General features: G+C 51.7%; 1 protein-coding gene across 3 annotated transcripts in view; it reads left to right on the top strand.

Moving 5' to 3' along the window:
• LOC136398687 (transmembrane protein 181) overlaps positions 1-23,844 on the top strand; it is a 62,030-nt gene that overhangs the window by 34,455 nt on the left and 3,731 nt on the right. For all 3 annotated transcript variants that reach the window (XM_066372922.1, XM_066372920.1, XM_066372921.1), the window contains 8 exons: positions 2,936-3,046; positions 14,655-14,735; positions 16,239-16,338; positions 16,790-16,920; positions 17,164-17,255; positions 18,207-18,264; positions 20,948-21,050; positions 21,673-21,724. In XM_066372922.1, the coding sequence (XP_066229019.1) occupies positions 2,936-3,046; positions 14,655-14,735; positions 16,239-16,338; positions 16,790-16,920; positions 17,164-17,255; positions 18,207-18,264; positions 20,948-21,050; positions 21,673-21,724 (728 nt within the window). The remainder of the gene's footprint in view (positions 1-2,935; positions 3,047-14,654; positions 14,736-16,238; positions 16,339-16,789; positions 16,921-17,163; positions 17,256-18,206; positions 18,265-20,947; positions 21,051-21,672; positions 21,725-23,844) is intronic.

The raw sequence follows: 23,844 nt of genomic DNA, 5'->3' as shown, positions 1-23,844 counted from the left end.
GTGTGACTGATCTTGCTGGTTTATCTGAAACCAAAGGGTTGCCCAGGACTTCCTGTTTTAAATGGGAAAGTCTCGGGCCCCGTGGGGTGACTCGGCCGCCCTGCCCCCCGAAGCCTGGGCTTTGACTAGAACCAGGCTGCCCAGAGGCCACTTGTCTCCCCTGCTGCTGCTTGGAAGCACCTGCCATGCTGTGCACCTGACGGTGGTCCTCCGTGCCTCCCCGTGGTCCCCTCGCTGTTGGTGGCCTGCAACAGTTTACACTGTGTCAGTGTGGGGGACTTCTCTTTCCGTGGTTTCTCTCTGCTCAGGTCTCCCCTAACCCTGCCAGGAACATTGCCCTGACTTAAAAAAAGATGGAATTTTTATGTCACAGAGACATTGGCCACATTTTTTCATATTACCTTTTTTGATGTAAAGAAAAACACGGTCGACCTAAGGTAACAGGTGGTCTGCACCCCGCAGGTGAGAAGGTTGCAGTGCTCTCACGACGAGTTTCAGAGGGGCTTGTAATCAGCGCACTCACCACGGCTTGAACTCGGGGCCCCCAGATCCTCAGGTGGTTTCACTGGAGGGCCGTAAACATGGAGAGACATACAGCCTGAGATAGGACTCTTGTTAGCTGAAACATCCCCTCTAAATCCAGACGGTTCTTCACCGTCAGAATCGCTGTCTACGCAGCACAAATATATATGTTCACTAATGCAAACCTTCATCCTGCGGAGTCCTCACTGCCTCCCCCACCATCCTGGGCCCGACTGTTGCAGACGAAAGGTGGGTTTGGTTTCTCTGAGACCAGGGCCCCACACTCACGCCCTGAGAACAGGCGGCCAGTACACAAAGGGACGTGGACTGGGTGGGCGAGAACTTACAGCTCAGACACAATATGAACAGCACCTGGCTGGGCATCCACTGTGGGCGAGCAGGGCCAGGGCATCGAGAGCTCCTGTGCCTCCCAGGCCCGCTGTGTGGGCTTCATGAGTCCCACGTCACCCGGTCGCCTGAGGGTTTTGAGAAGTGTGACTGGTACCATCATGTTGTCTTCACAGCACACACAGGTGCCTTTCTCTGCCTTTCCTATCTCTCAGGTCAGCATCCCCCGCCAGTGGTCTCTCAGGTCCGCTCCCCTCCCAGGTCTCTCAGGTCCACTCCCCTCCCAGGTCTCTCAGGTCAGCTCCCCCCCAGGTCTCTCAGGTGGGCCCCCCCCCAGGTCTCTCAGGTGGGCTCCCCCCAGGTCTCTCAGGTCGGCTCCCCCCCCCAGGTCTCTCAGATGGGCTCCCCCCAGGTCTCTCAGGTCCGCTCCCCTCCCAGGTCTCTCAGGTCAGCTCCACCCCCAGGTCTCTCAGGTGGGCTCCCCCCCCAGGTCTCTCAGGTGGGCCCTCCCCAGGTCTCTCAGGTGGGCCCCCCCCAGGTCTCTCAGGTAGGCTTCCCCCCAGGTCTCTCAGATGGGCTCCCCCCAGGTCTCTCAGGTGGGCCCCCCCAGGTCTCTCAGGTCAGCTCCCCCCCAGGTCTCTCAGGTAGGCTTCCCCCCAGGTCTCTCAGGTGGGCCCCCCCAGGTCTCTCAGGTCAGCTCCCCCCCCAGGTCTCTCAGGTGGGCCCCCCCAGATCTCTCAGGTCGGCTCCCCCCCCAGGTCTCTCAGATGGGCTCCCCCCCAGGTCTCTCAGGTCGACTCCCCTCCCAGGTCTCTCAGGTGGGCTCCCCACCAGGTCTCTCAGGTCAGCTCCCCCCCCGATGGTCTCTTAGGTCAGCACCCCCCCAGGTCTCTCAGGTCAGCTCCCCCCCAGGTCTCTCAGGTCAGCTCCCCCCCAGGTCTCTCAGGTCAGCTTCCCCCCCCCGATGGTCTCTCAGGTCAGCTCCCCCCCGATGGTCTCTTAGGTCAGCTCCTCCTCCCCCGATGGTCTCTTAGGTCAGCCCCCCCGATGGTCTCATAGGTCAGCCCCCCCCCATGGTCTCTTAGGTCAGCCCCCCCCCCCGATGGTCTCTTAGGTCAGCTCCCCCCTGCTGATTGTCATCCTATCTCTGTAGGGTTTCTTATGTATCACCCAGATCTGTTTTCCTACCTTGGCTTGGACTTCCCTGGCTTGGGAAGCCTTTGATTAACATGAAGGGTGATCCTGCCTGTTTAGAGCCACCCCTCTAGCAAATGCCACCAGAAAGCCACAGAGTGCCTGTTTGGGGCATACATGGCGCCTTGTGTCAGATACTGAGAGAAGTTCTGGGGCAGCTTGCTGGCCAGGCCGGGGCCAGCGTGACTGGGCAGAGGGCTGTGGGCAGAATCCCTCATCACCTGGCCACGAGTACACATCTGGGTCCCCCTGCCACTCTGAAAGGAGGAGACACAGTTCTTAATTCTAAAGGACAAAGAAAGGGGCTCTGGGGGAACTGGGCACCCTCACCAGCATAGTCACACTAGCTCTTCTCACAGTCTCTGCCTTGGATGGGTCCTGACCTCCTGACAAAGACTGCAGGTGACTCCCTGTCGGGGTGACAGGCCAATAGGAGAGAGAGAGAAAAACCCAGTCTGCTCCCTTTGTCGTTACAGCGATTGCAGAAGTGGGCCAGGGGTGGGGGAGTGGGGGGAGGGTCTGCTCGGTGGTGTCTCAGCTTACATCCCCCTGTGCAGGTGTGTTTGTGGAAATGTCGGGTTTGTCTTAACTGTTCACTTTTTCATGCAGGTGCGCATTATTTTGAATCATCCAAAGTAGAGGCTAAAGACTGTAAATCATTTTTGTTTGTTTCCAAAAATACCCATTTGGGTCTTTTCTTTCTAAGAATTATTCTTGGCTGGCATCTGAAGTTTTCTGGGCTTCTGACAAGCTTCTTAGAGATGATGTGTTCACATCATCTGTTGCTGAAATGTGTCACTTCGTGGGTCACTTGGTGGGAGAGTGAGTCTTGCTCGCTTTAAAGACACAGTTCTTCCTTGTGCATTTGCAGAAGTGTGCAGAAATGATCGTGGCTCACCTTGGCTACTTGAATTACACTCAGTATGCAGTGATTGTAGGATTCGAACACCTAAAGCTGCCCATCAAGGAGGTGATCTTCACAGTGAGTATCGCAGCTGACCTTGTTTTCATGGCTTATTTGTTTAGCTCCCGTTCTGCTGAGTGAGGGAAATAACAGCATCGAAGTCAGGTTACTTTGGATAGTGGGAAACGTGGACAGTTTTAAAAAGTTATAGGAAAACTACAGTTTCTTTTTTTAAATAATATTTTTGTTTTTCAGTTACATCTGATGTACAATATTATAGTAGTTTTAGGCATACAACCCAGTGATTAGACATTTATATTACTTATACAGTGCTTACCCTGGTAACTCTTACACATCTGGCACTGTACATAGTTATTACTGTTATTGACCATATTCCCTGCACTGTACTTTACTTCCTTGTGACTACTTAGTCATTACCAATTCGTGATTCTTAATCTCCTCACCCTTTCACCCCTCGCCGCACCCCACTCCCCTCGGGCAGCCGTTAAATTCTCTTTATCTGAATGTGCTTCTGTTCTGCTTGTTTGCTTCTTTTGGGTTTTAGATTCCACACCTGAGTGAAATCATCTGGCATTTGTCTGTGATTTATTTCACTCAGCACAGTATCCTCTAAGTCCATCTGTGTTGTTGCAGATGACAAAATTTCATTCTTTTTTATAGCTGAGTCCTATTTCACTGTATCTGCACCACGTCTTCTTTATTCACTCATCTGTTGATCGACACGTAGGATGCTTCCCTATGTTGGCCATTGGAAACAGTGCTGCTATGCACATACGGATGTCTACGTCTTTTCTATGTAGTGTTGTGGGTTTCTCCAGGTACATACCCAGAAACAGAATCGTTGGGTCCTTTTTGTCTCATTATATAGCCTTTGTTCTAAAGACTATTTTATTTGACATAAGTATTACTACCCAAGCTTTTTTTTTTTCCTTTTTTTTTCTTTTTACATTTTCATGAAATATCTTTTTCCATCCCTTTTCTTCCAGTCTGTGTGTCTTTCAGTCTGAAGTGAGTTTCTTGTAGGCAGCATATGTAAGGCTCTTTTTTTGTTATCCATTTAACCATCATATATCTTTTGATTGAAGCATTTTGTCCATTTATATTTAAAGTAATTATTGATAGATATAGTTATTGCCAATTATTATTCATAATTTTTATCTTTTTTATCTTCTAGTTCTTTTTTTTTTGCTATAGAGACAGAGAAAGGGACAAATAGGGACAGACATACAGGAAGGGAGATGAGAAGCATCAAGTCATCATTGCGTCACCTTGGTTGTTCATTGATTGCTTTCTCATATGTGCCTTGACCAGGGGGCTACAGCAGAGTGAGTGACCCCTTGCTCAAAGCCAGCGATCTTTGGGTTCAAGCCAGCAACCATGATCCCAAACTCACGCTGGAGACCCCGCGCTCAAGCCGGATGAACCCATGCTCAGGTTTGATGAGTCCACGCTCAAGCCAGTAACCTCAGGGTTTCAAACCTGGGTCCTCTGCATCCCAGTCCAACGCTCTATCCGCTGCACCACCACCTGGTCAGGCTCTTTCTAGTTCTTAAGACTTTTTACATTTCTTGTAATACTGGTTTGGTAGTAATGAACTCCTTTAGCTTTTTCTTGTCTATGAAGCCCCTTACCTGTCCTTCGATTCTAAATGATAGCTTTGCTGGGTCGAATTGTCTTAGTTATACTCCTTGCTTTTCACCAACTTGAATATTTCATGCCAGTCCCTTCTGGCCTGCAAAGTTTCTGTTAAGAAGTCAGCTCACAGTCTTATGGGAGCTGCCTTGTAGGTAACTGTGTTTCTCTTGCTGCTTTGAAGATTCTCTCTTCTCCTTCAACCTTTGGCATTTTAATTATGATGTCTCTTGGTGGGACCTCTTGGGTTTGCCTTGTCTGGGACTCTGTGCTTCCTGGGCTTGTGTCTCTTTCCTTCACCAGGTTAGGGAAGTTTTCTGTCATTTATTCAATTAGGTTCTCAGTTTCTTGCTCTCTCTTCTTCCTTCCGGTAACCCTCCCCCCCCCCCCCCCATGTGAATGTTGGTATGCCTAAAGTTGTCCCAGAGGCTTCTTATACTGTCACTTTTTTGGATTAATTTTGCTGTTCTGATTGGGTGTTTTCTGCTTCCTTATGTTCTAAGTTGCTGATTTGATCCTCTGCTTTATCTGCTCTACTGTTGATTCTCTGTAATGTAGTCCTTAGTTCAGTTACTGTACTCATTTCTGACTGGGCTTTTTAAAATTAATGTGTTCTGTTTCCGTTTTTGTTACATATATCTTTGTTGATGTTTTGAGATTGAGCATCTTTATTTTATCTTTTTTGGGGGGGGGGCAGAGACAGAGAGACAGATAGGGAGAGAGATGATAAGCATCAATTCTTTGTTGCGGCACCTTAGTTATTCATTGATTGCTTTCTCATACACGCCCTGACTGGGGGGCTACAACAGACCGAGTGACCCCTTGCTCAAGACAGCAACCTTGGGCTCAAGCTGGTGAGCCTTGCTCAAACCAGATGAGCCTACGCTCAAGCCAGCAACCTTGAAGTTTCGAACCTGGGTCCTACGCATCCCAGTCCAATACTCTATCCATTGCGCCACCGCCTGGCCAGGCTGAGCATCTTTTTAACCTGTGAAAACCATTGTATTTTAAGGATTTGGAACCAAGAGTAGCTTAAAGAAACAACATGAAATTGGAAAATCTTTGTAGTGTTCTGAGATTTAGAACGAGAGAGTAGAGCATTGTGCTTCCAGGTGAAGGGTGGTTAAGAGGTCACCAGGTGAACCTTCCTAGGAAGGCAGGGCTCCCTTCTCCAGCCCCATGAGTGGGCCCTGCCAGAACCCCTGGGAGCCACGGCATTGCTCTGACGTGGCAGTTCTATTAGACCTTCCTTCTCGTGTCCCCTGAAGGCAACCTCCTTATTTCTTCCACTCACTGGGACTCAGTATAACCAGCACAGTGACTGGGAATACAGATTTCAGATTGGACAGGCGAGCTGGGGTCACACCCTGGCACCGCCCTTTATAGTTGGACATTGGTAAGCCACCACTTCCTTATCTGTACAATGGTTACCTCGTAAAGCTGTGACTGCTCTGATGGGTTCCTTCTTTAAAATAATGCTTCATTATTGAACTCACAGAACCTGAGATCGTTCCCTTTAAAGTGGACCCTTCAGTGGTTTCCGGTGCACTCACTGAGCCGCGCGCCTTCCCTGCTGCCTGATGCTGAGCGGAGTGTCTTCCCACCCCGCTGCGTGTCTGTCAGTGGTCGTTCCCACTCCTCCCCCGGCCCCCGCAGTCCCTGCTCCTCTGTCTGTCCCTGTGGGCTTGCTTGCTCAGGACATCTCTGGTGAGTGTCGTCAGTGTGTGGTCTTCTGTGAACGACTCTTTTCACTAAGTGTAACATTGTCAGAGTTCACCTGTGGTGTTGTGGGTGTCCGTACCGCATTGCTCTGTTGGCCGAAAAACATTTCACGCCGGGTGTGTCTCGTATGTTTTGTGTGTCCCGCCATCAGTTAGTGGCATCTGGGCTGTTTCCCTTTTTGGCTGTTAGGAATAATTCCTGTAAATATTGTAATAAACTGCCCAGAAGGATGTCTCTGGGTGGTGGGCTTAATGTTTATTTTTTTCTCTTTCCTTTTTATAATGAGCTCTTATTATCTGTACAATCAGAGGAGAGAATTATTTTTTTAAAAAGGCTCCTAAGGCAAAACTTGAAGGGGAAGTCCAGGATACACTCTGGCCATTCACTCTAAAAAGCTCAGTTACTGGAAAGCTACCTCAGAATCATGGATAACATTGTATCTGCAGCTTGTACAGCCCCGTTCAGCAATTAGAGAACCTCACGCAATGCCTGTCTGTCTCTGATGAAGTTCTCCTTGAGGACAGCACGCGTCCCGCCTGGTGGGAACCGTGACCTGACCCTCCAGACGGAGCTCCTCTTGCTCGTTTGTCGGGACCCCGTTAGTGAAGGAATGGAGCTGTGGGCCCGTCACACGGCCCGTGCGGTGTCAGCTGCTGACATTTCAGAAGTGAGTTTTATGCTGAATTGGAGTAACTACTATCATTCTGGCATAGGTTTCAGGTGTAGTTATTTACCCTCTTTATTTATATTCTTACCATTCAAAAAACTAAAAATTTTTTCTGTTGAATCTGGTTTTTGTATTATAAGCTGCCTTTATTCCTTTTGGAAGTAAACTACGTATAAGCAATAAAATGCATCTTAAAAGTATGTTGTGACACTAGTAAACACATGCCAGAATGGCTGAGTGACAATGACGAGACAAGGCCTGAGCTGGCAGGGGTGCAGGTGTCAAATCTCCTGCCTTGCTGGGGCGAGTGAGACTAGCCACGTGAGAGCACGGGCGCGGACCGGCCACCTGGGAGCACGGGCGCGGACCAGCCACCTGGGAGCACGGGCGCGGACCGGCCACCTGGGAGCACGGGCGCGGACCGGCCACCTGGGAGCACGGGCGCGGACCGGCCACCTGGGAGCACGGGCGCGGACTGGCCATAAGACATGCATTACCCATCCGTCTCGGCGGCACAGTCCTCAGTCACTGCAGACCGTCACTGCTCAGCACACTAGGAGCACACAGACTGGTTTGTCCCTGAAACAGTACTACACAGCAGCCAAACGAGTGAGTGCAATGACATGCAGCATTGCGGGTGACTTCCATAAGCATCCTGTCGAATGAAACAACCCAAACAGCAATACTAGTACAGAGTGGACAATTCCATTCATATAGATGACAGAGGCAGGTAAAACGAATCTGTGCGGTTAAATCAGAATTGTGTTTCTCTTGGCAGGCGAGTGACTCAAAAGGGCTGTGTTTTCTGATCAGAAATGTTGACACTGGTAGGCCCTGGCCGGTTGGCTCAGTGGTAGAGCGTCGGCCTGGCGTGCAGAAGTCCCGGGTTCAATTCCCGGCCAGGGCACACAGGAGAAGCGCCGATCTGCTTCTCCACCCCTCCCTCTCTGTCTCTCTTTTCCCCTCTCGCAGCCAAGGCTCCATTGGAGCAAAGATGGCCCGGGCGCTGGGGTGGCTCCTTGGCCTCTGCCCCAGGCGCTAGAGTGCCTTTGGTCGCAACAGAGCGACGCCCCGGAGGGGCAGAGCATCGCCCCCTGGTGGGCAGAGCAGCGCCCCTGGTGGGCGTGCCGGGTGGATCCAGGTCGGGCGCATGCGGGAGTCTGTCCGACTATCCCCGTTTCCAGCTTTAGAAAAATAGAAAAAAAAAAAAAGAAAAAAGAAATATTGATACTGGTGTGTTCAGTTTGTGACAGTTTACTGAGCTGTACGTATAGGAGATATGTACCGGTTTTGGTAAGTGTATTATCTTTCAGTGAAAACTTAACAAAATACGTACCGCACTGTAAGAACCAGAGCTCATCAGGAGAGTGTCTGTTCCTTTTCTTGGCGTTATTTTGAAACTTTTGGCAACTGGAGTTTTGAGTTCTGAGTTCTCAGAGTCTAGGGTCCGTTCCCACCGTGCGTCGTGGTGCCCTGGGCTCTTCCGCAAGAGACCAGGGCCAAGGGTCACCTTCCTCTGGGCTCAGCAGTTGTTTCACTTGCCAGTTCTTCCTCCTCGAGGAAGGTCAAGTTCCGAGTGAAAATGACCCTAGTTGTCTCTGTACCCTGTGGGGGGGATCCTCACCGGGCAAGCCCACCGCGGCCGGCCGATGCTTTGTTTTCAGCACAGCGCGTCTGCCCTGTAGCTCAGTCTGGATGGCTGACACCCCCTTCCTGTCTCAGCCTGCATGTAGGCATCGAGGTTTGTCTGGCCTTGTCACCTCCCCTGAACTTGAGAAGCTTTATTTCTCTCCTTTTGTCTTGAACCGCAGTTCTGTGATCATTTGGTTCATTCTGCCTGTTTTATCGACTCTTAGTTTTCTGAATGCGTCCTGCCCACCTCCATTGCCACTTGCAAGTCAAGACCACCCTCCAGGTCTTGCAGGTACTTAGGAGATACTATTTGTCTTTTGTGTTTTTTTAAAAGTTTGTTTTGTCTGGCCTGTGGTGGCGCAGTGGGTAAACCTTCAACCTGGAATTTCGAGGTTGCCGGTTTGAAACCCTGGGCTTGCCTGGTCAAGGCATGTGCCACAAACAAGCAATGAACAACTAACATGAAGCAAGTATGAGTTAATACTTCTCATTCCATGCTCCCTTCTCTCTCTCTTCTCTCTGTAAAATCAATAAATAAGGTATTTAAAAAATACAACTGATTTAAAAAAGAAAAAGTTTGTTTCATTGGCCACACTCTGCATATGCAATGGAATGTAGACTTTAGGCCATGCGGGTTGCTTCTACTCTATTTTCTGTCATTTTGTCCTAAATCTTGTGAGAATCTGCTTTGCACACATCACATCAGTTCCTGTGTCCTCACAGCTACGCTGGCCACTTACCCCTCTGGCTAAGTGTTCTTCAGGTGGGTTCTTGAGTGACTCTAGCAGCTGTTCACAGCTTGTTTCCTCCGCTCTCTTCCTGAGCCACGACCTTCCACTGCGGGGTGAGACGGAAACACCCGTGTTCCCTAGTCCTTCAGCTTCCTGTCCAGTGGACACTCTGGGCTCCCTGTGGTTGGGAAGACTGGCTTGATGAGCACCGACTGACTGCTGGGACCACACTCTACATTGTTCTCATGAGACAGATTACAAACGCACGTGCTGGGCTTTCCCCCCAAATGGTTCTGTGTCGTATCATTCACTTTGGTGTTCAGGCCTTGCAGCTGAGCATGGGAACGGCTCCCGGGCGTTGCTGACCGCTGCACAGGCGGCCGGGAGCAGCACGGGTCTCCCGGGTGTGTGCGTCCGCCAACCCTTCTCACCCGGGCTCCTGAGCCTTCCCTGTCGGAGGACTCTGAGCGTGTCATAAGATCTCTGTTCTCTGCCAAAACATTAGCTCCTGGAGGCATTTTTACTGATTACTTTTTTTTAAGTTTAATCGTTACATGTCCGCACAAGATTCAACGTCATATTTGCCCTTGTATAGTCAGAGTAGGTGCTCAGCAAATGTTGAACACCTGGACCAGAACCTGGAGATTTTAATGAGGGTGAAGTGACCCAGGTCATAAAATCAAGGCTCATTCCAAATGTCAGTTCACAGTATGACACGGTGAGCCCAGTCTCTGAAAGGACAAAGACAGCTTTTTGGAACGCAAAGGATCTTGACACAGAAGCCAAGAAGGGATCAGTAAGCTCGTAAGATGTTCAAGTAAAGTCTAAAGCCTGCGTGTTTGCTGGGGTTTTACTCTATTTCCTTTTTCTTATTTTACTTTTTAGTTTCAAATATACATTTTGGTGCTTAAAAATAACTGCAAAAACCACGCCCCCTAGTTCCATAGAATTAGGTCCATACAGTGGCCTCTGTCCTGACTGTGTGGCTGGCGCAGGCGTGGCCAGCTGTTTGGTAGACTCTCTGTGGAACTTTCTCCTGCCGGCCCTGAAGGTCCCATACCCGGGCAACCAGAAGGCTGCTGTCTGTAGTGGAGGGCCAGGGCCTGTTCTCTGAGCTCACTCAAGGGAAGAGCCTGTTCAGACTGAGCTGTGCACATAGTCTGGCCTCGGAGGAACACAGAGGTGGTTCATCTCCACGGCTAACGAGGCGGCGTCCCAGAGGGCAGTGGTGTGAGGAGGTGGGTCCCTGGGTCGGAAGGGACAGGGACGGAACAGCAGGAGGACGGGAAGCCCGGGCTGGGTGCCAGACAGGCGCAGGGGGCCCGCTCTGCGTCAGACACTGGTGCGTGCTCTGGGCCCACACTGCCTTCCCCGTCCCAACTCCGCATCTGCCTCCCCTCCCTTCAACTAACTCCTTGTAGAACTAAAACGCGGATTTCAGGTTGAGTTTCCTTTATTGAATGAAGCGTTGTTTTCTCGTGCTAATTTTTAAATTGAGTTGATTTGTACTGCTCTGAGAGAATCTTAAGACAATCTCTCCCACTCTGTCAGGGGAACTCATGGTTGTTTTCTTTCTTACGAGTTACAGTCCTTTAATCCATTGCAGGTAAAAATACATACCTTCTTCACTGTTACTTTAAATACATTTTGTGAGTTTTTTCCTGATGGCAACATTTCTTTATTCTCTTCTTGATTATGCCTTAGAATGTATTTTTTCAGTTGTTATGCATTATACCTTTTCTAATTATGTTCACACCAACCCTCATCAATGCTCATAGTGACTCCCATGATCATTTTGTAAATGACACCATTGCACAGTTAAACACTTAGCAACAACTATAGTTGTTTATGTTTTCTATTTATAATAGCAGCTATTGTTTCTTGAACTTTTCCTCTTTGCCAAGCACTCTGCTAAACTTTTATATGCATCACCTTATTTAAGTGTTGTAATAATTTACAGAGTAGGTAATAGTATCCCCATTCTGTGGAGGAGAAAACTGATGTTCAGGGAGAGTAAGTCAGTTGCTCAACTAGGAAACAGGAGAGCTGGAATTTGAACCTGAGTCTCCGACTTCACAATCATGTGCCCTGAGTCTTCGTCCTTCACTTCCCGGTGGACATCAACTGACAACTGTTGGTTTTTGTTTGGTAGCTTTATTGAGGTATAATTGACATACAGTGAAGTCCACTTATTTAAGATACAAAATTTGATCCATTTTGATACATGTATGTGCCTGGGAAACCATCACCATAATAAGATAGCAAGCATCTCCATCCCCTAAAAGTGTCTCATCCCTCGGCCACCACTGATCTGTTTTTATTAGAGATTCTTTTTTTTTTTTTTTAGAATTTTACACAAATAGAGTCATAATGTGCTTGAATTCTTTCTCTCAACATAATCATTTTGAGATCGATTGGTGATGTTGGACATATGAATAGTTTATTCCTTTTGTCTTTTGAGTGATATTCCACCGTGTGGATACAGCAATAATGCTTTATGCCATCAGCTGTTTCCAGTTCAGGAATGCTGAAAACAAAGCTTCTGTGAACATCTGTACACAAATCTTTGGACACGTGCTTCCATTTCTCTTGGGTGAATACAAGGAATGGAATGGCTGGGTCACCTGTTAGGAGTGTGTTTAGCTGTCAAAGAAACGGACAGACTGTTCCAGAGTGGCTGCATTGTGTTCCATTGCCAACGGCAGTGCAGGAGCGTTCCAGGTGCTTCACAGTCTTGTCAACACCCGATGGTCCGTTTTTAGTTTTGGCCGTTTCTGATGGGTGTATAGTGGTGCTACATTGTGGTTTTCACAATGTTTTGAAACTGTTGTCTTTTGACTTGCATTTTTCTGGCAAGATACCTGCTATCCTTCTCTTTGTTCTTTGTAATAATGCCCCTCCCCTCCCCTTTGCTTCCACTTTTAAGATTTTCCCTTGTACTTTCTTAAACAATTTGATTATGGTATTCCTTGGCGTACTTTTTCTCTTAGTTCTTATACTTAGGGTTCATTGAGCTTCTTGGATTTGTGAGTTTACAGTATTCATCACATTTAGAAACATTTTGGCCGTTTTTCTTTTCAAATATTTTTTCAATCCTTCTGCCCCCCCCCCCCCCCCCCCCCGCCCCAGAAAGTCAGGGTCACCAGTTATACATGTGTTGGGCGACCTGGCGTGGCCTCTCAGCGTGCTGCTGCTCTGCGACGTTCTGGCTCGTTCCTCTGCTGTGTGCTCTCGGTCCCGGTCTCGGTGCGTCTGCTGGGCTGCCCGGCGGGCAGCCTTTCCAGGTCTCCGCTTCCTGTGCCCGGCCTTCCCTCTGCTTCCCGGGGTCCCTGCGTCAGTTCTGCCGTCAGTGACTTCTCGGGCAGTTTTGATTGACTTGTTTTTTCCTCATTATGGTTCGTATCCTCTTGCTTTTCTGCATGTGTGGTATTTTGACTCCGTGCCAGACACTGTTGACTATTAGCGCTTGTATTCTTATACATATTGGTGAGCTTTGCTCAGGGCTGTTGTCAGGTTACTCAGACGTGGTTTGATCTTTTCAGGCCTTGCTTTTCCACTTCACGAGGCGGGGCCAGAGCAGCATGAGCCTAAGACTAATGCTGACTTTCTCCCACGGAGGGAACAGAGGGAACGGCCTGGGAGCGCGGCCCCCGCCCCTGTGGCCGTGGTCCTCCCTGCGGGGGCCAGGCGCTGCTGTGGGCCTGTGGGAGCGCCAGCAAGCCCTCTGGGGTCTTCCCGGCCTTGGGTGGTTTGTTCACACTCGTGCGCTGACTGGCGCCCAGGTGAGGCGGGTGGGGACCACGCTGGCAGGTGTCCACACTCTCTCTGCTGCTGTCTTCTCCGTGCTCTGTCCTGGGAGTCACAGCTGCTGAGTTTCTCCCTGGATCGCAGCTGTGTGTTCATGGCTCAGGGGCCCATGGGTTCAGCTTGGGTTCCCCCACCCTAGAGTAGCAGAGGGTGCACCTCCCCGTCAGCCAGGGATGATCATCTTTCATTGCCTCGTGTCCAGTGTCTTAAATTGTGTGTGTGTGTGTGTGTGTGTTTTAATGTTTCAGGCAAGTAATTTTAATCTAGTGTCTGTCACTCTGTCCTGAAGTGGGTTTTTAAGACAGCTCAGATGATTTTAGTTCAGTGCACTTAGTGATGGGGCTCACTGGCCCAGTGCGGGGCAGTGTTCTGGGCTCTGCTGGTGACTCTGGCCTGTGGCTGGGGCTGGGAGGGCCGCCTTCCGCCCGCTGTCAGCACGTGGTGCTCTGTCCTCGGCTCCGGGTGGTGACACGGCTCAGTCAGCATGCGGACCGACAACCGATTCCACTGTACTTTTCAGGTGGATATGTTTACCTTTCACTTCATCTTTTTTTAGAACATCCTACCTACTCACAGTTTACATCTTTTTAAAAATCTGTTTCTTTTCATAGAAAGTCTGGCAATCTCTAATAAAGCGATTGACAGTGTAGATTTTCTTATAAGATTTAAAAGCCCAGTGCTCTTATTATGATTATAGACTAATTTAGCTGCCAGATGCATCATTAGTATAATGCCATTGGAAACTATTCAGATACAGAGAACATTTTGACTGTTGCCGGATGGGAGGGGGGGGACTGGGTGAGGAAGGTGAAGGGATTAAGAGGTACAAACCGGAGGTCGCAGAACAGTGCCGGGCTGTGCGGTACAGCACAGGGTGCCCAGGCGATAGTGTTCGGAACACTGTGTATGGTACCCGGTGGGTACTGGACTCGTCAGGATGAGCACTTAGTAAGTTATATAATCTCTAACCACTGCGGTGTGCAACTGCAACTAATATAATATTGTATGTCAACTGTAGTTGAAAAATGAAAAATGATTAGAAAAAAAACTTTTCAGCTCTAGGTAATTAATATTTTCAAAGTCTGTGTTCTTTAATATAAAAATAAAATGTACCAAGTGTTAAAATTTTAGGACATATAAGAAAGTTATAAGAAAGGAGAACATTTTAAATTATCTGCAGTCTTGTATCTATAGATTACTATTATTAATAATCTGGTATACTGTACTTTTTTTTTTGCTTTTTATTTTAGTTTTAGTTTTCAGTTACAGTTGACACTGAGTATTATTTTGTGTTAGTTTCAAGTGTACAGCGTGTGGGTTAGACAAATGTACTTACAAGTGGTCTCCCCTCCCCTGCCCACCTGGCTTCATGCATAGTTATTACGGTATTCTTGACCATTCCCTATGCCGTGGTGTACTTCTTATAGATGCCTTTTTTGGTTTTCTCAAATGGTTTCCCCTCTTTCCGTTTCAGTGGAAGACTTACAACCCTGCATTTTCCCAGTTGGAGATTTGGTTTCGGTTCGTGTTCGTGGTGCTCACCTTCCTTGTCACTGTGAGTACCGTTCCCCTGACAGACACGCCAGGTTCCTGACAGGGCAGCGTCGGTCTCTGATCCACACAGTGCGCCCCGCAGGGTAGCGTGCTCTGAGCTCTGAGGCACCCCATCTGGCGGCCGGCCTGGTGTTACCGAATATTCCGCGTGTCTGCCGGATGCCGCAGTGCGCATGGCCACGTGGTGACGTTAGCAAGGACTTCTGTGTCATGTGAGAGTAATCTCAGACCACCGACTTGCAGGTAAACTCGTCAGTGTGCAGTGACAGTGCCCTGACCCCAAGTGTCAGGGAGGCCGCCCTGTTTGAGCGCCCTTTGCACACGGAGGAGGCTCATTCCTGGGCTCTTGCGTTTGGAGAATTGTACGGCACCGTTCCGTCTGGGCTTTTTGGGAGTGAGGCCCAGACGGGCGGCTTTGGGATCTGCGCTCAGTGTCCACAGGCGCATCGTGATTGGGGAAGTGCTTACCCCTCCCTGCTGCCCAGCAGCCCCTACAGCAGCCCCATCCGTGGAGATGGGGTTTATGAGCTGGAGGAGGGGAAGCGTGCCTCACGCATGGGGTGGCTGACCCCCATCTGAAAGGTGGCATTCCGCCCGCACCTGCTGCCTAGCCTGTGCTGTCGCAAAGGGCATGCCATTTAGGAGATGTGTTCACTCCCGTTGCCACCTGAGGAATGCTTAGTGCTTTGCAGACTAGCCATAAATAGAAGGACACAGCTCAGGGGGAAATGAGAGAGGTGCCAGGCGATGGTGGCCTGGGTCCTGCTGCACGGAGGGCAGGACACAGCTACTGGAACACGCAGAGAGCTGGGGCTCGGGCCAGACCCAGGGCTTCCCTCGTGAACTGACCACAGGATGATGGAGAACCGCCCTCTGTGGCTGGTCAGCCAGCAGTCCTTGCTGTCTCTGGAAGCGCTCCTGGTGCCTGGGATTCTGCTTCTGCAGTCGGGCCTGGAGCACGGGCACCGAAGGCCCCGCGCTCTTACACAGGGAGACGGCCTAACACGTAGACTAGCGGAAACGGCCATCTGCTCAGGAAGTCCACATTGCTGAGAAATGATTGGCTTGTATCATGTTATAGAAAAGATAAAGCAAAAACTAACCCCAACCCCCCCCAAATCCCAAATTATATAATGTTTTAAAGCAGTTTAAAGAAACATCTCCCATAAGCCACCACACCTTCTTCGAGGTTTTTTAAAAAGAAACGTATCCTCTGATCCTGGCTGTAGGACTTGTTTCCCTAGCTTCTCCTCTGGGAGTCCTGTGCCGTCTGGCAGCATTGTCCTGCTGGGATCCTGCTGGGACTGTGTGGCCTGTGCCCTGGGGAGTTCTCCGTGTGGCTCTGGTCCCCTCCTGGCCCCTGACCTGGCCCCTTTGCAGCAGTTTACCATCTCGTCTCAGTTGGCACTGCAAGGGGTTAATGCGGTGTTCTCCGCGTGTCTGGCGAGAGCCACCCCGCACCCGGCCAGGTGAGCCCGTGGTGACTGCCCGCTCTGCTTTGCAGTGTCTGTTTGCGCATTCCCTCCGCAAGTTCTCCATGCGGGACTGGGGCATCGAGCACAAGTGGATGGCCATTCTTTTGCCTCTGCTACTGCTCTACAACGGTAGGTGCCATTTCTATTGTGGGCTGTCCCCTGTAGGAGTGAAAGCTGGGAGGCACCCGAAAGGTGGGCTGGCCCTGCTTCCAGAAGTGCCAGGGCCCCTGGAGGAGCAGGTAGAGCACCCCCCAGCGTGGGAGGGGTGTGCTGTACAGGGATCGGAGGACGCCCCGAGCATTCACAAACGAGAGACTGCTCTGCAGGCAGAAACTTGGAAGGCCGCAGACACAGCCTCCTGGGAACTTGGCTGAAGGCCACGAGCGTGCCGTCTGTTCCTCTTCCCGGGCTCCGGAGCTGCAGCCTCAGGGTTCCCGGCCCGCAGAGGCGCGGGTGGCGGGAGCAGACGGCATTCTGTAACCACCACTGGGCCATCTGTTCACTGGCTTTTAGGTGTTTTGAAAAACAAAACAGCCTTCAGTGCACCGGCTTCACCAGGCCCTCTGGCTCTGCTTTCCAGATCCGTTCTTCCCACTCTCCTTCCTGGTGAACAGCTGGGCCCTGGGCATGCTGGACGACCTCTTCCAGTCCGTGTTCCTGTGCGCCCTGCTGCTCTTCTGGCTGTGTGTGTACCACGGGATCCGGGTGCAGGTGAGTGCTAGCCCTTGGCACCGCACCACCGAGGGAGCGGGACCCTGTCCCTCTCGGCCCGTCTCCGCCGGTCGGCCTGGGGTGAGCTTGTCCCGGAGAGTCTGTCTTCATTCACCTCGTAGTTGAGAGAAGACTGCATGCCATGCGGAAATGATGTCAGAGTCTGTGGTCCAGCTGGACTGTTAGGGGCTAGTGGTTTGCTAGAATTACTAACCTCGATTTCTTACTCTTTTTGCTTCGTAGGGAGAAAGGAAGTGTTTGACTTTCTATTTGCCTAAATTCCTCGTTGTTGGACTGTTGTGGTTGGCTTCTGTGACCCTAGGAATATGGCAGACGTGAGTACTTTATCGTGTGTGAGACTTGTCCTGGAAAGCATTTAGCGCTGTGGACAGATCTGAAGGCTGTGTGTGTTGTGTGCTCATCAGAGAAGCTCTGTCACCGAGTTTCATGACTGGGCAGTGTGACTTGAACTGAGGTGTCATCTCTGCCAGAATGGCATGTGGGGATACACACGATCCTCCTAACCTGCGGTGGAAAACGGAAAGGCCGTGTCGTCTCGGAGGCCTCCTGCAGGAAGGCGAAGACGCCTTCGTTTATCTGTAGCAGTGACAGTCAGTCGCTCCTGGCCTGCCACTGGCCACCAGACGCTTGTGCTGCTCCTTTGTCGTGTGTCCATAAACTTCCCGTCCGTGCACCACCCTCTGGGGCTTACCTTTTCCACATCCCTGGGCTCCTGTAAAATAGTACCGCCGCAGCAGCCTGGACTTTCTGCGGGAACTAGCTCCCTGTTAGGGGCCTGATTTCTGTACTTGGCCCATGAACTTCGTGGCACAGTAATGACAGGACTGAGCTCACACCTTCTCTACTCCTCTCCCCGCCTACTGTCCTCTCTGCCACCCGGTCTCACTTAGCAGCAAGAGTCACGGAAATTTATATTTCCTTTTACTGCTTTTTCTGTGTCCTCATCTGTTTGCTAGTGCCCACATATGTCACTGACAGGTGCTTGGGAAACAGCACTGAAAATTGCAAGAGTAACAGTTAGAAGGGTTTTCATAATGAAAATACTTCGCTTCCCAATATTGACTGTGGACAGTTACATTCATAGCTTCGTATGTGTCGTCAGTATGAAGTTTAGGTCTTCTAAATTTAGGATTACTTTTTACAAGTCCTTTACTATTGGTTAGCAAGTAGTTTATGTTAATAAGTTTTTAAAAATCCAAGTGAAAGTATAAGGTAAAAAGCAAACTAGTTTTTAATCTGTGTTTTTTTAAATAATATATTTTTAGAATTAATGAATTACACGATCCAATGTACCAGTATCGAGTCGACACGGGAAATTTTCAGGTAAGAACTGTTCATGACCAGTGAGGGTTGTTTTTTCAATGCTGTTTTTAAAAATGACTGAATTTTGTAACAAACAGTGCTGTTGACAAGAATTTGCTAACTGGCTATTTGGGAAGGAGTATAGAAAGTTCACATGGAGACCTTAGAACAACGTGTTTAAATTGTATGAAAACTAAATTTTTAAAAAATACATTGTTACTCCCAGATCTTGGCTTATGGTTGAAGCACCAGGGCCAGAAGGTGTGTTAGACGTTGGGAACATTGTAGCATTAAGAACACATTTTTGCTCATTTAATTCTGTAAAGGAGCAGGAGGTTTCTAGCAAGTGGACAGCATGGCCAGGCTGCTGCCCCGTGAGGTGCTGCACCATCTCTCTCCTGCAGTCCCTGTCCTTTTTTTTTATTTTATTTTTATTTTATTTTATTTTTCTGAAGCTGGAAACGGGGAGAGATAATCAGACAGAATCCCGCATGCACCCGACCGGGATCCACCGGGCACGCCCACCAGGGACGAAGCTCTGCCCACCAGGGGGCGATGCTCTGCCCCTCCGGGGCATCGCTCTGCCGCGACCAGAGCCACTCCAGCGCCTGGGGCAGAGGCCAAGGAGCCATCCCCAGCGCCTGGGCCATCCTTGCTCCAATGGAGCCTTGGCTGCGGGAGGGGAAGAGAGAGACAGAGAGGAAGGAGAGAGGGAGGGGTGGAGAATCAAATGGGCGCTTCTCCTATGTGCCCTGGCCGGGAATCGAACCCGGGTCCCCCGCACGCCAGGCCGACGCTCTACCGCTGAGCCAACCAGCCAGGGGTGCCTTGATTCTTGACTGGCATCCGCTAGGGTTGCCGGCACCTTTCCAGTCGATGACTTACACGTTGGAGGAGTTGTGAAGGTCAGTGAATGTATGTATGCCTTACGGACAACATTCCATGACCTTTGCCCTCAAATAACGTCTGACCCTGTGAGGGAGAAAAGGCACAGAAAACAGGCCAGGACCACCAAGTGTGCAGTGCCCAGCCAGAGCATCCCGTGGACAGAGGGCCCAAGTGACTGCCATCTTTGTGTTTTGTCCTTTTTCTTTGTCTCTTCACCTTAGAATGCTTCAGTAAGTTTTAAGGGGGGCAGGGAAGAGCAGCTTGAGCCGGAGAGGAGGGGGAGGCCTTCAGGGCCAGGGAAGAGACACTGGTCCAGGACGTGTGGACGGCCGGGGCGGGTCAGTCCGCCTGCGGCTGGCAGGGAGGCCCAGGCAGGCGGGCGCGTAGGGCCGTGCTGCAGAAGGAATCGCGTGACCTTGGAAGGCAGAGGCCACGTCACATGAGGGGCAGGGCCCCAGAGGGGGCTTCTCTAGTTGGGAACGGGGACACTGAAGGAAGGGAGAGGAAGGACTGCTGTGACACGTTCCTAAGGCAGGCCCTGCAGGCCTTGGTGACAGATACTCTGAGGCTACTGGTTGGGTGTAACCCTAGACGTAGATAAAATGATACAGATTCACACTCCTCGGCTGTTTCCAGGGCTTCTGTCTGGCACGGTCCCCTCATTGTCCGTGTGAGGAAACAGGGCGGGGACGAAGGTGCTTGTCCTGGGTCCCCGGCCACCAGGGCTCCCAGACGCTTGAGTTGGGAGCCATCCTGGAGGGCAGTCCCCACTTAGGCCTCTCGTTTTCATCTGTACGATGGGGCGACAGTGGAATGTCCGCTAAGGAGTACCTGGGAAGGCATCTGTCCCCACGGCCACCGGCCGTCCCCCTCAGGCGGTGGGGAAGCAGCCGCTCGGGCTCAGGAGTCGTCGCAGCCCCTGGGAAGAACAGCGTGGCCTGGTCTGTCCCCGGAGGAAACACGGAAGGAGACTTCCGGGAGCTGAAGGACGCTCAAGAACCACAGCTGGTGTGGTGAAGCCCTCTGGTCTTCCAGGCAGGAAGAGGCAGCCCAGACAGAGTCACAGGCTCTGCCCAGGCAGAGCAGCTGCCCGGCCCCGTGGCTGTGGCCGGCAGGCCCGTGACGTGGAGGGGTGCTGGCTCGGAGAAGAGGGCACGGATGGGGCGGCTGGGAGCTCGAACAGCAGAGGGTGTGCCACGCGCCATGCGGAGCTGGTCCTGTGGCGTGCCACAGCCCCTAACCTCAGGACAAAGTGTTCTTGTCTTTTCTGCAACAGAGTTACAGACCCACCATCCTCTAATCTAGAGCAGTGACTTTAGTCCCCTCATTTTACAGATCAGAAAACCGAGCTCCAGAAAGTTGAGACCTGCCTGAGGAATTCTCAGGATCAGGTTGTGGAGTCTGTCTCTGACATGTGCCACGACCTTCATGGGGGGGGCGGGGCGGGGAGCTGGGCCCACCCGGGTGCCCCCCAGGGGGAGCGAGCAGGAGCCACTGCCGTGTCCTGTCACCCACAGCACTCCCGGCCCTGCGTGGGCTGGGCTTCCTGTCTGCAGGGGAAGGAGCTCGGACTCTTCCCAGCCCATGAGCGGGCGCCCTCACTGGGCGGCCACCTGCACTGGCAGAGAGGGTGCAGGCTGAGCCTGGACAAGGACAGTTCGCGGTGGGAGCGCATTCTCATCCTGTTTTGTGGGCACCTTCAGGCTCTCCGCCGCTTTTCAAAATGCTTGCCTTTCCCCTTTGCGGTGTGGCGTGGGAAGGTGAGGCCACCTTGAGGCCCCATTCCTACTCAGGTGCCCATGTGGCTCTATTGCAGGGAATGAAGGTCTTCTTCATGGTGGTGGCGGCTGCCTACGTTCTGTACCTGCTGTTCCTGGTCGTGCGGGCCTGTTCTGAGCTCCGGCACATGCCTTATGTGGGTAAGCACCACCTCACAAATGCCCGGTGTCAGGTGGGTCAGGCTCAATTCACACGTGGGAGGAGCGGCTGCAGGCCACCAGGCTAGTGGCCTGACCTGGAAGGGGGGACCCAAGGACTTGCCCCTCTCCCACAGGCCAGGACCAGCACTGTCGGTCCCTGGGGAGCCACAACGGGATAACTCTGAGCCATATGGACAGAACCTCAGGCCAGCGCAGGAGGGAGGCCTGTGGGCAGGAAGCCAGCTGGGCCCTGGGTACCAGTGTGGCCATTGGGCCTGCCTGGATCCTTCCAGCGTCACACCTTGTGGAAGGGCTGGCTGGGTGCTTTTCTTAGTCCTTGAGTCAGGAAACATCACACGATGTCGTGGAGGAAACATCACACGATGTCGTGGGGTCCTCTCCCCCAGTCTGTCTCAACAAATCAGAATGGCATGGCCTCGCTGGGTCCCTACCCTCTGGCTTCTGGGGACGTGGGAGCATTTCTCCTGGGCTTCAGGTACAGACGGGTGTCAAATCCAGAGAGAAGACGGTTTGTTCGGGGGGGTTGCTTTATTTTTGTCTGAGGTCTAAGTGGAACGCACCATCCGTGGTGGTGTAACGGGAGCATTTCTTTCTCTTTCAGATCTCAGGTTAAAATTTCTGACTGCATTGACTTTTGCAGTGCTTATCATTAGGTAAGAGAACTTTATTCCGAAAAGAAGCAAGACTGCATTTTTATTATACTCTCACGATCGCCCTTTCTCTCCTTTCACGGAGTTAAGTGTTGGGTCTTTGCAGTCAGATGTGTTCAGTGAGTCAGAGAGGGCACACGGTTTGTGGAAGTGCCCGGGGGAGTGCAGAGCGTGACTGCAGCGTGCTGTCCGGCGCTGGTGGAGTTACTGACCTGCTCTGACGCTGGCCACGCAGGGCGCAGACAGTGGAACACACGTCTGACATGAGAACACCGTGCGATGTCCTTAGCACCGGCATCCTGCTGATGCTCTGAGGACAGGACTCTGAGCGAGAGCTGTTTCTGTTTAAATTCCGCACAGCAGACATCACTGAGCTGAGCACAGCCCAGAGAACAGGGCCTGAGAGAGCCGCAGCGGGGGCCGCGGAGGCGCCCGGGAGGTTGTGTCTTTGAATGCGTTCCATGTCATTGTTTGGTGGTTTTTGGTTTCTCCTTCTCCTAAAATCAAAATCCAGAGGGGGGAAAGCTAGTTCTCTGCATTTCTCCCTTGGTGGTTTGGATGGCAAGTAAGTGGCCATCAACCTCTTCCCTGGGTGGGAGCCACGCGGGGACTCTGAGAGGCTGGCTTCCCCGGTTGAGTGGGGACTCCTGAGGGCATCCCACCAGGAGGCGCGGCGTGCTCACCTGAGTGGGAGAGCTCCGTGGGCTTGGGAATGAGCTGGAGATGTGCTCAGCATCTGACTTCACCTGGAAGTGTAGAGCGTGTATTACATGTGGTCCCTGCAGCGTGGCTCTGAGCCACATTGTCTCTGAGCTTCTTACACACTCAGGCCATTACACACACTTTACTCACAGCCATTACACACACACTCCTCATAGCTCATTACACTCACACACCATTACACACACGCTCCTTGCAGCCCGTTACACACACTCTCACACACATTATTACTTACACTCCTCACAGCCTGTAATATATTGTACTCTCATACGCCATTACACACACACTCCTCACAGCCCATTACACACACTCTCACACCCTATTATACACTCCTCACAGCCCTCACACATCTGTGCCTGAGCTACCCCGGACACAGGTTGGGAGCTAGTGTCTACTTGTGACCTCTGTGCAGTCTGTCTCAGAAGTTGTTATATTTCTGTGCTCTTTGTCACATACATTTCAAGGGGGTTCATTTATGTACCCGACAAACGCATATTGAGTCCCCACGTGGTACCAGGCAGATGGCCTCCCCGTCGTGGCGTTTGTGTTGCTGTTGAGGAAGACAGTGAGAACAAGGAGACGGGTAGTCTGAGTGCTGTGACGCAGACACAGCAGAGGTGACAGCGGCAGGAGGAGGACAGTGAGAACAAGGAGACGGGTAGTCTGAGTGCTGTGACGCAGACAGCAGAGGGGACAGTGGCAGGAGGAGGACAGTGAGAACAAGGAGACGGGTGGTCTGAGTGCTGTGTTGCAGACACAGCAGAGGGGACAGCGGCAGGAGGAGGACAGTGAGAACAAGGAGACACGTAGTCTGAGTGCTGTGACGCACACACAGCAGAGGCGACGGTGGCAGCAGGGACGGCGCTGCTGTAGGTGGTGGGGAGGGGACGGCTCTTCGGAGGTGACGTTGGGCCAGGGCCCGAAGGAGGAGCCCTGGAAGTACATGGCTGTCTGCCCAGGCAGAGGGGACAGCAGGTGGCCGGGGAGCAGGAGGAACAGCAGCATCCCAGCAAGTGAAGATACGAGGGAGGGTGGTCGCTGGAGAGGTCAGGAGAGGCTGGGGGGCCCACAGGCCGCCGGCAGGGGCCAGGCTGTGACTCTCAGTGACGGGAACCCACTGAGGGTGTTAGGCCGCAGGTGAAGGAGCCAGTGTACACTTTTGTCTGTGTGTGTGGAGAATGGACCGCGGGGAGGGACAGGAAAGCCAATGTGGGGTGGAGAGTCAGGGCGGCTCGGGGCAGAGCCTGGCTGCCAGCTCCCCTTCACAGGCCTCTGCCATTCGGTGTTGGCTCAGGTGTCTGAACAGAGGCATGTGGTCACTGGGCCGGGCGGGGGTTGGGGAGGTGGTTGTGGAGAAGCAGGCTTTCCTCGGGAGCTGGGAGCTGTTGGAGAAGGCCTTGATG

The sequence above is a fragment of the Saccopteryx leptura genome, chromosome 3 (genome assembly GCF_036850995.1).
Source record: "Saccopteryx leptura isolate mSacLep1 chromosome 3, mSacLep1_pri_phased_curated, whole genome shotgun sequence".
Lineage (NCBI taxonomy): Eukaryota > Metazoa > Chordata > Mammalia > Chiroptera > Emballonuridae > Saccopteryx > Saccopteryx leptura.
Note: the sequence above shows the minus strand (reverse complement) of the source record. Positions and strands in the feature narration are given on the sequence as shown.